Source organism: Pogona vitticeps, chromosome 1 (genome assembly GCF_051106095.1).
Source record: "Pogona vitticeps strain Pit_001003342236 chromosome 1, PviZW2.1, whole genome shotgun sequence".
In the NCBI taxonomy this organism is placed as follows: Eukaryota; Metazoa; Chordata; class Lepidosauria; order Squamata; family Agamidae; genus Pogona; species Pogona vitticeps.
This window is the reverse complement of record NC_135783.1, coordinates 296,649,752-296,666,900: the sequence shown is the minus strand read 5'-3', so window position 1 is coordinate 296,666,900 and position 17,149 is coordinate 296,649,752. Positions and strand designations below refer to the sequence as shown.

The 17,149-nt window shown below is 40.7% G+C and overlaps 1 protein-coding gene across 1 annotated transcript in view; it reads right to left on the bottom strand.

Moving 5' to 3' along the window:
- Window positions 1–10,457: 10,457 nt before the first annotated feature.
- The window catches only part of SUSD6 (sushi domain containing 6), a 95,619-nt gene continuing 88,927 nt past the window's right edge, over window positions 10,458–17,149 (bottom strand). Inside the window, exon 6 of the mRNA XM_020788503.3 lies at window positions 10,458–16,728. Coding sequence (XP_020644162.1) covers window positions 16,703–16,728 — 26 coding nt within the window. The 3' untranslated portion in view covers window positions 10,458–16,702. The remainder of the gene's footprint in view (window positions 16,729–17,149) is intronic.

Sequence of the window (17,149 nt, the reverse complement as noted above, 5' to 3'; positions counted from 1 at the left end):
GGAAATATTCTCACACACAATCCTAGCTGCTCCCATCTGTGACTAGAAACTCATCTGCAATATGCACACATTATTATTCAAAGTGGAACAATAGAACTCGTTTGAAAGAAAAGTAAACTGAGCATAGCTAGTAATTTGCAAACAAAAAATCAAACTTTTGTTAAAGAGATAGTGTAAATTATTCATTTATTGGAGTACGTGTAAATGCTGAATCAGAATTTTCTGTGTTGAACAGCCAGCTCGAACTGGACTGTGTGCTCAAGGAGTCTAAAGCAAAGACTTATATTTGATACCAAGATGGAACAAGGTTTAAGAAAGAATGATCTTCTGGGAAACCATTGACACAAGATAGGGAAGTTTCTACACAACGCACATTAACCTTACATACTGGATGTCATCCAAGGGACAGCCTTGCAACAGGTGGCCTCCATTCTGCCTTTGAACTGACCAGGAATACTTGTTGCATCAACCAGGCACTGTATTTGATAAGTCATATGCACAAATCAATAATTTTAGGTGACTGTGACCTAATTAAGGTCATAAAATGGTAAGCTGCTCAAAGGGTAAATTTTTGTGCTGGCAAAAAATATATATAAATATCCAAAGACAAAACGTGTCATCTCACAGATGCTTCACAAGACCCCGGTGTTACAGTTTTGCTAAACAAGAGTTTATTGGATTTGTGTGAAACTGTTTTTGCCACGTGGTGTTCTAAACTTTTTTGAACATTGTTGTATTTCAAAATATTTTATATTCCAAAACATTGTGCAATAATAAATAAATAAATAAATAAATAAATAAATAAATAAATAAATAAATAAATAAATAAATAGATAGATAGATAGATAGATAGATAGATAAATAAATAAATAAATAAAATGAAAAATGAATATGGCTGTTCTCAGTGATCCTTTACTTTAAATATATATTACTGTTGAATCCTATGGTTCGTTAATTACATTTATAAAAGCCTATCTGAATGTCATTTTAACAAAGAGGATCTAAGCATGTTAAGCTAAGTTCGCAGTCTAGATCTTGCAACATTCAGATGGCATATTTGAGGGAAAATCCCAGCCTCTTTAGGCTGGCTAACTCCTCCTCCTACAATTTCAGACACTTGATGAATTCGTATTTCACTGCTCAAAACTGCCCTTCACAAACTGAATTGTACTTCCACTTCATTTGGCCATGATAGCAATTTGTACAATCACAGTAGCCCCTGTGTTTCACAGTCCTTATCCAGTTGTTGCTGAAAGTGTATTGTTTTTGGATACCCTCAGTGTCACGTGGAATCTTAACATGAATTTCCTTGCAACTGAGGAAACCGCTTGATGATTTACAAGTATTTATTCTAATTTGGAGAAGGAATCATATTATTGACATTAAGACACACAACAGGTTGTATGAAAACAATGGGTGAGTATAATTGCTTCAATCCCACACAAAGCAAAGATCTTAAAATACCTTAGCCTTTGGTCTCAGTGGCATCTGATCTTCAATCATTGTAGTTAAAGCAACAGTGGCCGGTGTCCAATGTAGTTTGTGGAATGGGCTTCGGACTATCCTCTCAGGGTTTTCTAAATATAAAGTACTCAGAAGTGAAAGCATGTAAAAATAAGTCCTTCTTATTGTGTGATGTTGGACCAACCAGCTGGCCTTAAGACCACAAAGATGGCAGGGAACAAATATCCGCAGCATAATTCTCAGGAGAAGGGCCGGTGGAGATCAGCCAGAATATGTAATGGCTGATAGTATTACTTGTCATGGCATATATGGAGCCCTGGGGAGGCTGCATGACCTTAAAGGACCACCAGAAGGAGGAACAGGCAAACCATTCTGATTGCTTTGTATGTAGAGAACGCTAGGAGGGTCACCCTATAAGAAGGATATCATTCTGACAAGCTAAAGTTATTATTTTAATATGTAACATGTTTAATTGATTTACTGCTTACCATATTAGGTAAAGGTAAAGTTTCCTCTTGACATTTAGTCCAGTTGTGTCCGACTCATCCCTGTTTCCAAGCCATAGAGCCAGCGTTTGTCCGTAAACAGTTTCCGTGGTCACGTGGCCAGCACAAATAGACACAGAACACTGTTACCTTCCCACCGAGGTGGTACCTATTTATCTACTCGCATTTTTACATGCTTTCAAACTGCTAGTTTGGCAGGAGCTGGGACAAGTGATGGGAGTTCACTCCGTCATGTGGATTTGATATTATGTCTGCTGGTCTTCCGAGCTTGCTGCATAGAGGCTTCTGTTGTTTAACCCGCAGTGCCACCACGTCCCTTTTATTTTATAAGGCTTACTTTATTACTTAGAAGTAAATAATTGTGGGCCTGGGGTTTTATTCTGTGGGCCAGAACTGAACAGAGCTCAGAGTCCTTTCAAACAAAAATTAACTCATAGCTCCCTGAACCTTGCTTTATTTAAGCAATATAATGGAGTGTGAAGGACAGAGGAACTATTTTGTTGCTGCTACTGTTGAATCACTGGGAGTTAGAAATCCTTGCAAGTCATCAAGAGGTCTATATTCTGCCCAACCCCTGCAATAACTGAATGCATTATTTATGCTCTTCAGCAATACATCATCTTCCTTTGTTTGGGCAGAATATGGCTCCTTCATGAATCACAAAATGCCTTGTTTTGTTACAGCACACAGTGGCACAGAAACAACACAGTCATTTTCATACTTGCATGAGGTCGCGGTGAGGTCATGTCTGCTCTCCTCTGTGATATAGCTACTGGTTATTTGACCCCAAGGCAGCCCTTCTTGTGTGCAGACTTCTTGTGTGTCAGGAGTGATCTTGCAGATCCAGCCCCATTTTCTCTCTAGGACATGTATGTGTCACCATCAAATGTGGCATAGCATCGGAGAGTAGCAGCAGAGTGAAGTATCAAGGAGATAAAAGAACAGCAAACAGACCCACCACAAGACACACTGGCAGAGCTTGTGACATGTATCCTTTTGGACTACAACTCCCATAATTCCCTGCCACTTTGGTTGGGGTCATGTTGGCTGAGGTCTTCTGGGAGTTGCAGTCCAAGAGAGTGCCTTTCCCAAGCTCTCCACATTGACCAGCAATAGAGATCAACAAGCTGCATATGAGAATAAGAAGGTTGTTTGGAGCACTCTCTTCCATCCCACTCAAGTTGATCTCCAAGAGATCCTTGTATGTTTTCTTTAAGCCAGGGGGAGCAAAGTGTGGCCCTCCAGATGTTACTGACTGCAACCCCCAGAATTTCTCACTATTGACTTTGTCAGCTAGGGCTGGTTGGAGTTGCATCTAGAAGCCCGCACTTTGCCCTCTCCTGCTTTAAGCCATTTTGATATTATTTTAGACTTTGAAATAATATCAACACCAACTCTATCAAATCCACTACAGCCCCAGTGCATGTGAAGGACTGTGGGAATATTATTTGTTTATTATTCATTTATTCCCTACCTACTCCCAATGCAAGGATTCAAGGAAGGTTATAAAAATGATTTAAAAAAAAAAGATGGACAGATTATAATACTAAAATGTAAAATGAAATCAAACATGTAACAAGAAACTGCCAACCTGAAACAACTTTATAAGGAAGTCAACTTACCCAGTTGCAGTGTATGTAAAGAACAAGGTCAGAGAGACCTTTCTTTTCCATGTTCATTTCTCCTTGTTATATCCCAACTTTTGATTTTGTTACGCAGTTAAAAAAATTCTGTTCTTAGTTTCCAGTGCCTAGATGCAGGTGGTCTAACAATCTGTATTTTTGCCCTTTGATCAGCACAATCATGAAATAGCCTAAATCTTATGAGATTTTTTTTTTGGGGGGGGGAAATTGCATAACACAAAGTTTTTAAGGGAGGCAGGCAAAACAGGAGAGCGCAAGAGTGAAGCAAAGGCACCACACATCATCATTAGAGGTTGTTTACAGCAGCTAAGGATGCTGATAATGAGCACTGACTGGATCATTAATGCAAAGCTCAGCCTGCTTCAAGGGCTTGGAATCAACTGCTACAGTAACAGCGGCTGCCTGCTTGACAAAGTGTCAGGTGATGGAAAGAAGGACTTGTCTTTTTCTTTGCCTTCTTCCCTCTGGGTGAGTGTGAAGAACAGAGACAAAACAGTCCTATTTCTCTGGTTCTTTTTTTCCTTTCTTCCCAATTGCCATGATGAATGTCCCTGTATCTGCTTACAACCACGATATCTGGAAAACATCTCCTGGCCTAAGAGCCACTGAATGGGAAATCTTCAACAGAGAACTTGCTGCATTTCCAATCCCCCAAAAGGCTAGGTTGGGGGATATAGGAAACAGAGTTTTCTCTGTAGTGGTACCTCAGGTGTAAGCAGTATTTTCACCCAAAAGGGGCCAGCATGGTTTAATCTTTTCCTGAATGTCTAGTGGGCAGCCAAAACTATATTTTTCCATGTGCTGTTTAATTTACAAAACTGGTTTATTCACTTTTAAATAAAACATTTTTATATTGGAACCTTAGTAGGCAGAAGCATTTGATTCTTTAATAACTTACCAGCAAATTTTTGATTCTTGTTACAACCGAGACTCAGATCCTTCCACAACTCCTTTGTGTTGTGCTTCACCTCCGTTAGAGGCATTAAACCAAAGTGACAAATTATTTCCACAACATTATTTGGCAGATAAAATGCTTGAGAAAAATATGGTTCCAGTTCCCAGTGAGGCAGGAAAGCCTGAGCTTGGACGAAACAAAAGGCAATAAAAGAAAGCCATTTCCCTGAAGCTGCTATCACAGCCACACACCTTCCATGAAAGCAGCCTAATCAGGAAAAAGGATCTTAAAGCCTCTGGTGTGGTTTGGCCTGGCCTTTCAAACTTAATTGAAAGACAAGTTACAGAATGTTAAGACGGCATTGGGAGTAAAGTGGAAAAAGGAAGGTAGCCACCTCTAAGGTTACATTCTTTACAGGTTGTGCTACAGGCCCTGAAGTCATTTTCATATTTTCACTGGTTTGTTTCTTTGACCACAAAATTGCCTTCTGAGATTAGGGTGGGGTGGCTACCATGTGAAGGCCTTCTTGATGTGGACCTCTCTCCTCTGGAACATTCCCTCCAAGGAACTTGCTTTACATCTATGTTGTTTGTTTAGGACTAGGAGATTTTTTTGCTATTTTTGTCCAGCCTTTTCAAATGCTTTCTTATTTATTTATTATATTTGCACTCTTGCTTTTTCTTCTGTGAGCTTAAGAAGCTTACAGTGATAAGGACATGGATATGTTTATGCATGGGGGTGGGTGAAAAGAACAGAGACACTGGACTTTCTGTTCCAGTTTCATGTTGTTATTCCTTGTTTTTCATGCCTTTCCTTCTCTAATGCCTACTGGGTTAGATTTTCAGTGCCTTGCCCCCTGCCCAACTTCAACAAATCATGGTATTGCTGCTGCTTGCTGCTTATATACCACCCCATAGCGCTTCAAGCACTCTCTGGGTGGTTTACAATTTAATTATGCAGGCTACACATTGCCCCCCAGCAAGCTGGGTACTCATTTTACCGACCTCGGAAGGATAGAAGGCTGAGTCAACCTTGAGCCGGCTACCTGGGATTTGAACCCCAGGTCGTGAGCACAGTTTTAGCTGCAGTACAGCAATTTAACCATTGCGCCACGAGGCTCCTAAAACAAAAAGACATATTGTTAGTGTATTAATGCTTTTTGGTGTATTAGCACACCTGTCACCATCTTAACTGACCCCAGGCGGGTATGGCAAGGTCTGTGACAAATTACAGGGCAGAGTAATAAGAACAGTGTGTCTGGTGGTATTTTTCAGTCATTTTGAGGTGGAAACAGGAACATATACCATTCCAACTTGTACCATTGATAGCACACCACCAGAATCTACTATCGATGAACAACCATTTCTACTGTAGACATCTGATGTAAGATATGCTTTCCAGAATATCAATATCTGGAAAGCAGCTGGATCAGATGGAATTACGGGATGAGTTCTTAAGGACTGCGCTACAGAATTAGCTGGAGTATTTACAGATATTTTCAATCTGTCCTTGTTGCAGTGCTCTGTCCCTACTTGTCTGAAGACATCCATCATTGTACCTGTCCCTAAGCAGACAGCAGTGGTATCTCTAAATGACTACAGACCAATAGCCTTAGCATCTGTTATTATGAAATGTTTTGAGAGATTGGTGTTCAATTATATTAAGGCTAGCCTCCCACCTACTTTGGATCCGTGACTATTTGCATACCAGAGCAACAAATCAACTGATGATGCTGTGTCCATTGCCATTCACACTGTATTGAGTCATTTGGAGAAACAGGATACATATGTAAGGCTGTTATTCATGGATTATAGTTCCGCTTTTAATACCACTTTACCTAGTAGGTTGTTTATTAAAATGTTTAATTTGTGAATACATCAGAAGATCTGTCTGTGGGTAAAGGCCTTTCTGATAGGCAGGCCACAGTCAGTAAGGATGGGATATTATCATTCTTCTACCTTGATATTAAATATAGGAGCTCCCCAGGGTTGTGTGCTAAGCCCCTTTCTCTATTCTCTGTACACATGACTGCCCCATTGTATAACACCAACGCAATTATTAAATTTGCGGATGATACGACAGTGGTGGGCTTATAAATAAGAACAATTAGTCTGCTTATAGTAAAGAAGTACAAGGGCTGACACTATGGTGTAAAGAAAACAATCTTATACTTAACACCAAAAAACCCTCTAAAGAACTTATAATTGACTTTAGGAGGAGAGATGTTTATTTACCACTGTACATAAATGGTGAAGAGGTGGAGAGGGTTAGTAGTTTTAAATTTGAGGATTTCCACATTTCACAGGACCTCTCATGGTCTATAAATGCTAATATGCTGGTGAAGAAGGCACAGAAGAGGCTGTACGACAGGGGCAAAGTGTCTCTGTTGGTCCTCCTCGATATCTCAGCGGCCTTTGATACCATTGACCATGGTATCCTCCTGGGGAGGCTCGCCGAGTTGGGGATAGGTGGCCGGGCCTTTGCTTGGCTCCGTTCCTTCTTGGAGAACCATCCACAGAGAGTACAGCTTGGGGAGAATGTTTCGGCCCCGTGGTGCCTTAATTGTGGGGTCCCACAGGGGTCGATCATCTCCCCAATGCTGTTTAATATCTACATGAGGCCGCTGGGAGGGGTCATCAGGAGGTGTGGAGCGCAGTGCCATCAATATGCGGATGACACACAGCTCTACATCTCCTTTTTTCCAACTGCAGGAGATGCCGTTCTGTCCCTTCGGCGTTGCCTGGAGGCTGTACAGGAATGGATGCAGGAGAACGGGCTGAGGCTGAACCCGGACAAGACGGAGGTACTGAGGGTGGGCGCCCCCACACCTGGGGACATGGGAAACTCCCTCATTTTTGGGGGGGTGACCCTGCCCGCCAGGGATGGGGTCCGTAGCTTGGGTGTCCATCTTGACCCGGCGCTCACCATGGAGACCCAGGTGGCGTCCGTGGTCCGTTCCGCTTTTTTCCATCTCAGGCGGATAGCCCAGCTGCGGCCCTACCTTGATGTGGGGTCTCTCACCACTCTGGTGCATGCGCTTGTAGTCTCGAGATTAGACCACTGTAATGCGCTCTACGTGGGGCTACCTTTGAGATTGCTGCGGAAACTACAGGTGGTGCAGAATGCGGCGGCCAGACTACTCAGTGGGCTGAGAAGATACCAACATATCTGCCCCACTCTGGCCGCATTGCATTGGCTGCCCATCCGATTCCGCATTGATTTCAAAGTGTTAACGCTTACTTACAAAGCCCTAAACGGTTTAGGACCTCGATACTTGGCGGAACGCCTTCTCCCACCTAGATCTACCCGTGTCACTCGCGCGAGCCAGGAGATAAGGCTGAGGAGCCTAACGCCGAGGGAGGCCCGAAAGGAAAAGACCAGAAACCGGGCCTTCTCGGCGGTGGCTCCTCGCCTTTGGAACAACTTGCCCCCTGAGATTCGCGCGGCTCCCTCGCTGGGCATTTTTAAGAAACAACTAAAAACATTGATGTATAGGCGGGCCTTCCCAACAGAAAACCCTTGACGATCTTTTTTCTTATTCTGTTCTTTATTTTTTTTTTAAATTTACGTTTCTGCTGTAAAGTCTTAAAATTACATTGTTGTTTTTACTGTAAGCCGCCTAGAGTGGTCTAATATGATCAGATAGGCAGGATAGAAATAAAATAAATAAATAAATAAATAAATAAATAAATAAATAAATAAATAAATAAATAAATACATACATACATACATACATACATACATACATACATACATACTTCCTGAGAGTGCTCATGAAGATAAATCTATCTCAGCATTTACTTCTGTCCTACTATTGTAGTACCATAGAGAGTGTCCTAACATATGGCATCCTCTCATGGTATGGGAGTTGCTCTGAAATGGGCAAAAAGTTTTACAGAGAATTATTAAAATTGCCCAAAATATTGTTGGACTTCAGCTTCCAACCTTGAACAACATCTTTGCATCTCACTGCTTGAGGAAGTCAGTTAATATTCTGAGACTCTTCCCACCCTGCTTATAACTTCTTTGAACTGTTGCCTTCCAGCAGAAGAAACAGAGCAATTCAAATTTGGACAACATGCTTTTTGAACAGTTTTTATCCTAGAGCTATAATTGCAATTAACAAGGAACTTAAGAATCATCAGCTGTGAGTTGTTGGACTGTATCTGTTGTGTTGTATGTTGTGTGGAAACTATGAGCTCTTGGGTGGGGTTTTGGGACTTAGGAATTGTTCGTGAATTTCGTTGAATGTGTATACGGTGTATGTATGTTCAATGACAATAAATTGAAATTGAACTGTGAAACCAGAAGCCAAACCCAGAAATGTCTCTCCAGCCTTCAGAATTCCAATAAGTATTACAGCTTTCTAAGAGTGTTGCTACGCAGCAGGAAAAATGCAAAAGGATACACTGTGAATTTGCATGTGGAAAGTCAGGTTTCCCTGGGTGAATTCCCATTTGCTGGGCACACAGGAGTCAGTGGTGGGGTGGATGGGGAGGAAGAAAATTGGCAGTCAGGCTTGTTTGTAGCTTGTTAAGGCAGCTTTCCTGTCTCTGTGCAGATTTGCAGGTGGCATGTCTACAGCAGATCTACTTTAACAAGCTGTAAAGCAGTACTGATTAGCAATTTCGTCCTTGCTTTCTGCTGATTCACATTTCTTCCCTTTAGTCTCCTAGGTGTCCTAGTTCAATAGCACCAAGCATTCTTTAAAAAAATAAATATTAAATAAAGAGGAAAACAAGCAATCCCAGGCACCTGGTTTTGGGGAGAAGATAAAAAAGGTAGCCTGTTTCCCATCTCATTGGGCCTGCTGCCCTGTCTCACTGTTGTTGTAGCTGAGGAAGGAAGGGAAATGGCTTGAAATAGAATGGCTATAAACCCCTCCAGAGAAGGATCCAAAACATAATAATCAGCACAAGCAGTCATACTACCTGAATGCAAAAAATAGAGTAAAAGCTCCAGTGGCAGAGAGGAAAAAATGGACTGGGGAAAAGAACTCTAGCCTGATTAGCTTTGATTTGTACATTGTGCAGTCAACAGGAAATAATATAAATCTTACTGTCCCAGCCCCTGAGCAATTCCTATATTATTTGCCAATATAGTCATTCCCTAAAACCAAATATATGGACTTACTAGTCAGGCATAAATATATACAGTGGACCCTTGACTTACAGACGGCTTGACTTAAAAGACTTTTTGAGTTACAGACTTCTCTGGCCGCAAAATTTAGGTTTGACTTGCAGACTGAGATTTGACTTACAGACCAGAGAAAAACCAAAATGGAACAAAAATGGCCTGTTACGGGATTAATCGGTTTTCAATGCACTGTAGGTCAATGGAGACTTGACTTACAGACTTTTTGACTTGAGAACCGCCTTCCAATACGGATTAAGTTCTCAAGTCAAGACCCCACTGTATGTTTACCGGAAATCTCAGCCTGAGTAATATGTATATATGTATATCCATTTAGTTGTTCCCCTTCCCTAGAGTCCTACAAAGATATCATCTCCTTTCTTCTTACCACTTAAGTAAAGTGGATGCCTAATCTGATCATCAAAGTTTCTTGTTGACATTCTGAAATAGTTCTGTTCTTAGCCTTCTGGTTTTATACCATGATCAAGAGGAAAGACGAATGCTAAGTTCCATTGGATTCCCCTGTTCAACCAACAGAAGTCCATCATTTGACCGTGCTCTAAATTACAATGAAGATGAACAACAATGACACACTGATACCTGATTATTAAAGGCAGGCTCAAAGGATTACTGGGGGTGTTGTTATCGGCTTCCTTGGCCTTCTAGATCTCGGTAGAAACAAGTGGGTTTTTTTGTAAAATGGAATAATAGGTCTTCTAGTTTAGAAATGCAATAAAATGGTCATTATTCAGGAAGAAACCTTATGTGATTGTCAAAATGCATTTTCGCACTCCAACAACAAAATACTCAAATCAATTCACTTCAAAAGATTTTTTTTAATTTAGAAATGCAGTTATATACATAGAACAATTGAAATTAAATTAAACTTTGTACAAATATTAAAATACTATCTTCACACCCACTGCAGTGTACAGGATACCAGAAAAAATATATACTGTATATGCAAAATAAAATAATGCAAAATAAAACTGATTGATTTCCTGGACAGCATTAATTATGGTATCTTAAAATCCCACATATATAAGAGTACCATTCTGCAATTAAATTCCATAGTGGTGCAACTCAGATTACAAACAGATAAAAAGCACTTGAAGGCAACCAGGTTCTCCCCATGTGTTTGCATCTCTAGCTACTTGCAGCCCGCCCACTGGGTAACAGAGGGTGTGCCTCTGTGTTGTCTCTGTATTTTGAAAGGACATCTGTTCTGAATTTCATAAAATTCCATGAAAAGCAAATCTTAGCAGTACACTTCTAGAAGAAATGGGCAGCCATCCTCACTCACTCACCAACCGAAAAGAAGTTGAAGTTTGTATATCCATTAAAATACAAATGTCTAATCATTCATCAAACATCGCACTGGAATCTTAAAATAAGTGACAGAGATGTTTAAGTTCAAAAGAATTAAAGAAGTATCTCAGGAACAAATCAGACCTAAAGGACTGAGGCATTTAAAATCAAGAGATCTGTAATACCACACAATACAAATCAAGCCAGTGAAAGATTCCTACCAAAAAAGTACAGTATATTGTTTGTGTATGTGTACGTGTGAGTGATGCCATTATAAAAGCAGTAATAAAGAAAACAAAGGGGAGAATCACACTTTCATGCAGAAGTCATTGCTTCTGTGTATAAATCAAGGCATACTACAGATGCAGTAAACACTATAAAGCATGAAGGAACTGCATGTCTCTCTACTTAGGGGGGCATGTAGTACACAAGTTCTAGACCTTGCTGCTTATCATGGGTCCCTGATATATGTCAATGTGCTTACAGGAGCACTATCCAGTGATCACCTCAAAGCCTCCCACATAAGGAGTACACTATCCTTGACTCCCAGCTAGTGCCCTGCACTTCTGAACAATACAAAAGTGCTTTATGAATACTGTAGACATATTTGAACTTATGGCAGAGTTATAATGGAGTGCATCCAGCAGAGAGAAGTGTGAATTCTACTTGACCGTACAGTAGTAAGATTAAAACTAATGTCTTTGTTATTGAAGTATTTCCATGCAAGAATGAATAACATTTACCAACTTGTATATGTGCTACTACTCTAGCACAATTAACATCTTTGGTTCTGGAGAACACAAGAGTAGTTTTAAATTACTTTAATAAGTATTGTGGTATTTAGTCATGTGTTTGTACCCTTGAAATGAGTACACACCAACAGTGACAACAGATTAAAAAATAGTCACTTGTGTCACTATACTGATGCCTGGTATCTGAAACAAAAACAAATCTTTTGCCTAGAAAATGGTAAAGAATAATCATGGAGTGTACAGTAAGTTTTTTCAACTTCTAGACTTGGCAGCCCTTATACTCTATGGGGCTGGGCCTCCAAATAATTTAGAGGAGTGTGGAGGGATTAAGGTAGACTATTTACTTATAAAGAGCAAAGAAGAGCTGGGTCCAGAGAGCATAAAAAATTCAGTATGAGAAATGAGCTGGGTAAAATGAACACAGAACAAAGCAGAACATGCACAGCTTGTACCTGAGCATCCAGTACTGGTCAGTTTCCATTCTGTCCACTATTTTGTATCGTTTTTCCAATCTTTAAAGATGTCTAAAGCCTATTGCATTCATTTCATGAAAAATATCTCAGATTCTATCTTGTCTTCTCCAGCAGTTATCCAATGTCTCTGATGATAGTTGTGGCAGCAGCCATGTTAAGTCACACAGGGTGTAAGCCTGCTGCCTTGTGTCATTAGTTCCCAACCTTAGGTAACCCACGTATTATAATTCCCAGGGCTGCAGTCCCCAGAAGCCTTCACTGCTAGCTGTGATGGCCAGGGTTGCTGAGAGTTGCAGCCAGAGAACACTTGGGTTACCCCAAGGTTCAGAACCATTGTCTTATATAATCACATAAGAACAATTGACTGCACAAGAAATTCTACTTGTCAGGCTGTCCATCATGTGTGCAGTCATCCTGATTGAGCAAATGGCTCATGTGCCCAATCACATGACAGACAGCAGCCAAAAGGGGACAAGCACCCTTAGCCGCACAGTTTACCCCAACAGAATTTTGGCCAATAATTTAAAAATGATCATAGAGAAAAGAGAATATGGAACATGAATCACTCTCTATTAAGTGAGAACTCACCAAGAGTGTGCACCTCACTACCTGGCAAGCAGCCATCTGTATAAAGCCACAGGGGTGGGGTGGGCATACATTGTGTTTCTGTTAAACCAGAAGCTACCTTGCATTTATCATGAAGTGCAAAAGAACAAGAAAAGGGATTCTTCTCAATGATACAGCACATTGTGTATGCACTGAGGTTCACGTTCAGTGCCTAGTCTCATTTTCATGCATCCACACATCTGTGCAAACATCCACACACAAACATCAGAGCTGGGAAAAGCCTCTGTCAGTTTGGGCAAGTATCACTATGCTAATGGTCCAGCTAACTCTTATATTCAGTTAGCTTCACATGTTTGTCTGATCAACCAATATTCTGAATAAAATGTGAGAATGGGAAGTAGTCAATCATAAGTGTTATATATTTGTAGTTAAAGGGCCAGGTCAGCCTGAAGAAAGCTGCTGTTTCCTCCATCAAACACAATTTAGAGAATTTTACTTTTGCCAGACATGAAGTTTGGCGATGGAGTACTTGGCTCCCAGAGGTTGGAGCAGTCAACTATAGTATCAGGCACCTAACTGTCACTGTTGGGCCAGCTGAACTTCCAATTCAGACTGCCTTTTTAAAAGATATACCTAGTTGACTGTCCTACCTTTTCTATCTTTTATATTAAGAACACTTGCTTTGAGCATTATACCTCACAGCCCTTGCCTTCTACAAATTTGCTTGAGATTAAAAACCTGAGGATATGCAATTGTGAAAGGGAAAGAAGCCTACATTCTAAGCGTGGAAGGAGGGGATAACATTCTGTGTTTTTCCCTCAAATACCCAGTTTTACTGAAAAGAAAAACTGCCAATAAACCCCAAATGGGCAAGATTATAGCAATCGAGTTCTACAGCATCCCTTACTTGAACTATTCAAATGAAATATAAGTTCCAGAATGAAATAAGGCAAAATGATTTTTAAAATATCTGCTCAATGCTAATGTTCCCAGGGGGGAAAATGCTTGTTCACTGCATACTTAACAGCCAGATCTATCTTCTGCTTCATGGGATGCAACAATACTGCACAGGAATGAGGAACAGGAATTAATAGTGATCCCTTGGTCCATCCAATAAAAAGAAACGGACACCTGACTCATTTCCAATCTGTCCAAGGTCTTCAGCACTGCAACGTTCACTGTGTCCCAAGGGGGACAGATACTGCCCCAGTTACATTGTTCTTCATGAATTGTGCTCCCCAAGTGCTGGTGTGTAATTCTTGGTGTGTATTTCCCCAAACATACATGGCTTTGATGTGTGCTTGTATGTGTTTGTTTACTTGTAATACCACAGTGAGAAGTTTTGCACAATATTACCTCACATTATATGCTGAACTAGGTATGTAGCTGCTCAATAACTAGGACTGTTTAAGTGTGAACAAGGTTTCCTAAAAAGTCAGGGCCATGTGAATATTCTGTAAGAAGAGTTATTGATACAAGGCACCAAAGCAAGTCAATTTTTGTGCCCAAGTCATGCTAGTAAAAGCATGCATTTTGGCATCTACTGGCTTACTCAGAATAATTTATTTTGCTTCTGCTAATCACAAATGTAATGAGCTTTGGAGAGTGCTGAATTCCTGCCCCAAATATTTTACTATGAGCCTTTTGGTTTCCAAGGTCTTACAAGATGCACATCCCACACATTTGGAAGGCCTGTAGGCTATCTTCACAAAGAAGCTACACAAATACCTTGACTCTATTCTTTTAAAATACAAGCTGTGGGGTTTTTTGGTGTGTGTGTGTGTGTGTGTGTGTGTGCCTACTACCTGCATGCACCGTGCATGAACTTGTGTAGAATTCAATGCCCATCCAAAGCAAGGGGACATATGCTGTTCCCTGATTAGATTTTGGTACCCTAAGTTTCCTCAAAAATAAGACCTAAACTGAAAATAAGCCCTAGTATGATTTTTCAGGATGCTCGTAATATAAGCCCTACCCTAAAAGTAAGCCTCAGTTAAGTGAAACCCCGCCCTCCACCACTGTGCAGCAACCAGAAGAAGATGACATGACTGTATTTGAATAAATGTATATTGTTGTACATTAAAAAAATAAAACATCCCCTGAAAATAAGCCCTAATGCATTTTTAGAGCAAAAGTTAATATAAGACCCTGTCTTATTTTTGGGGAAACACGGTAGTATGCAAGTTGAACAAAAGACAAAGAATGGAAGACCCTACATGAAGCAGCAACAGCAGTACCACCATTTAGGAATAGTGGCTTCCCGCACTGCAGCTATATATATGATTCAGCATGGAGGCACTCCTAAATTTCTCCTTCATTTGACTATCTTAAGGACTGATAAGAGGTGGCAACTGATTTGCCTTGTTATTCTTGTAGAAATTGTTGCGAGGGAAGGGGACTCACACTGGGATGCTCACTAGGGAAAAAACTCTATGAATCTATAGTTCCAGGATGCTATCAAGAAATTATATGCTTTGTTCTTAGAGGGCCAGATAAACAAAAGCAAAAGTATACATGTGAGCAAAGATGGAGGTAAGCAAATGTGTTCCCTGCATAGTAAGACATTTTCAAGTGGAAGCAAAGCAAAATATATATATATGTATATATAAATAAAAATAGAGGCTGGGGAAATCTTCTGTCAGAGCAAATCAGCAGCATGGCTCTTTCCATTCAAAAAATTTAAGGCAGGCTATCACCACATTTCATTCAAGGCAAATTGGGCATGCCACTTATAAAAAGCTAGATACTTACTAATAGTGATCAATTTTTTAATGACTAGTATTCTAAGAAAACAAGGAAGACATAAGAAACACCCACTAGTTACTAAATGCCCTGGCACTGCCTGTACAAGGATGGGAACTAACGGAAGCCACAAAATGAAGCAGAAATTCCAAAATTACTTTTTTTGTTATGGTAGGTTAGAGCAAAGGCGCAATTATGTGTGATGATCTCTACACACTGTAAAGCCTTTCCAAAGCCAAAGAACTCAGACTGGAAGATGGAAGGCTTTGGATCAACTATGGCACAGCCATAGTATTGCTAACAGAGTAGCTCCTCTAGGAGGAAGGACACTCTTTCTCCACATGGGCTTGCCCATGCAGGTAATCTTAAAACCTGACCAAATTCCTCAAAGCTTCAAGACAGCCCTAGATTTATCCCACATCATGTTCAGAAAAGAATGTCCTTGATGAACAAAATAGAGAGGACAGGTTTTTTTTTTTAAGTGGAAGCTTACTGAGGTACAGACACTTCATCCCAACAGAGGTACTTCCCCTTCACCCCTTCTTTGGGACACAAAAGCGAATAGCAGCCTAAGATTGCCATTTAAGGCTTGCTTTTAAGTCAGCCAGATGCAATTGCCTGAAACACAGCCAGTGTTGCCTAATGTGCTCATGTGCAGCTACATTATGTAGTATACAGTTTCAAAACCCATGAGGGCTGCAGTATGTGTGTGCAACTCTCAATGGACTCCCCAAGTTCACCATCCACAGGAAGTCTGTCTTGCCTTCGTAACATGGTGAATAAATGGAAGTAAACTATCTGCACTTAACAAAAGCAAGCTGTTTTTCCCTGCTTTCTGAGCAGAGGTCCAGAAGCTAGTAAGGCCCATGAGAAGCTGCAACAAGCCAGTGTGAAGAGGAGCAAGGCACAAGTAAAGAGCAGCTCTCCAGAGACCACACTCAAACATCCGGCTGGGGGAGGAGGAGGGTGAAGAAGGAACTCAAGTCCACTAACATCGTTGATGCCGCCCATATATGCAGAAAGAATTGGGAGGGGGGTCTGGCACCCTGTACACTCCATCAAGGAGGCATCCTGGCAGAATCCTTTGGATCTTCAGCTACAGGGTGTGTTTGCTTGGAGGTACTCTGGGCACAGTGCGCGGGAGCTGGGGAGAAGCCTGCACAGAGTGCTTATCATCCCAAGAAGAACATGGAGAGAAGCCAGACCAAAGCTTTGAGCCTCATGCTTCTTTCAGCAGTGGGATATCTGGGTTGAGAGAGAGGGAACAGAAAAGGATTGTTTAAACATTCATGTTTACCTTTCTTGTGTTGAAAGCTTTTTGTCACGCCTCAGTTTTTTTTAATTAAACCAGATCAATTTCCCACAAAATGTGGATATTCTTGAAAGCCTGAATTAGTGATGATTTTCCTACCTTTTTCCTAAGGAAATACCACATGTCTGTTGAGGACTTTCTTGTATTGAGAAGAAGATACCAAAGCTTATCCATCCCTCTAAGACTTTCAGTTTTTAGCTTTTTGTATTTTACCTTTTTTTGTATTAAGCTGCTTTTTGAAGCGGGGGGGGGGGGAGAAGGGGCTCCAGAATGCAGTGTTCATACAAGAAATGATCAATATTCTTCCTGACCCATAAAAATTTCTGAACTTACCATTTACATCAAAATATAATG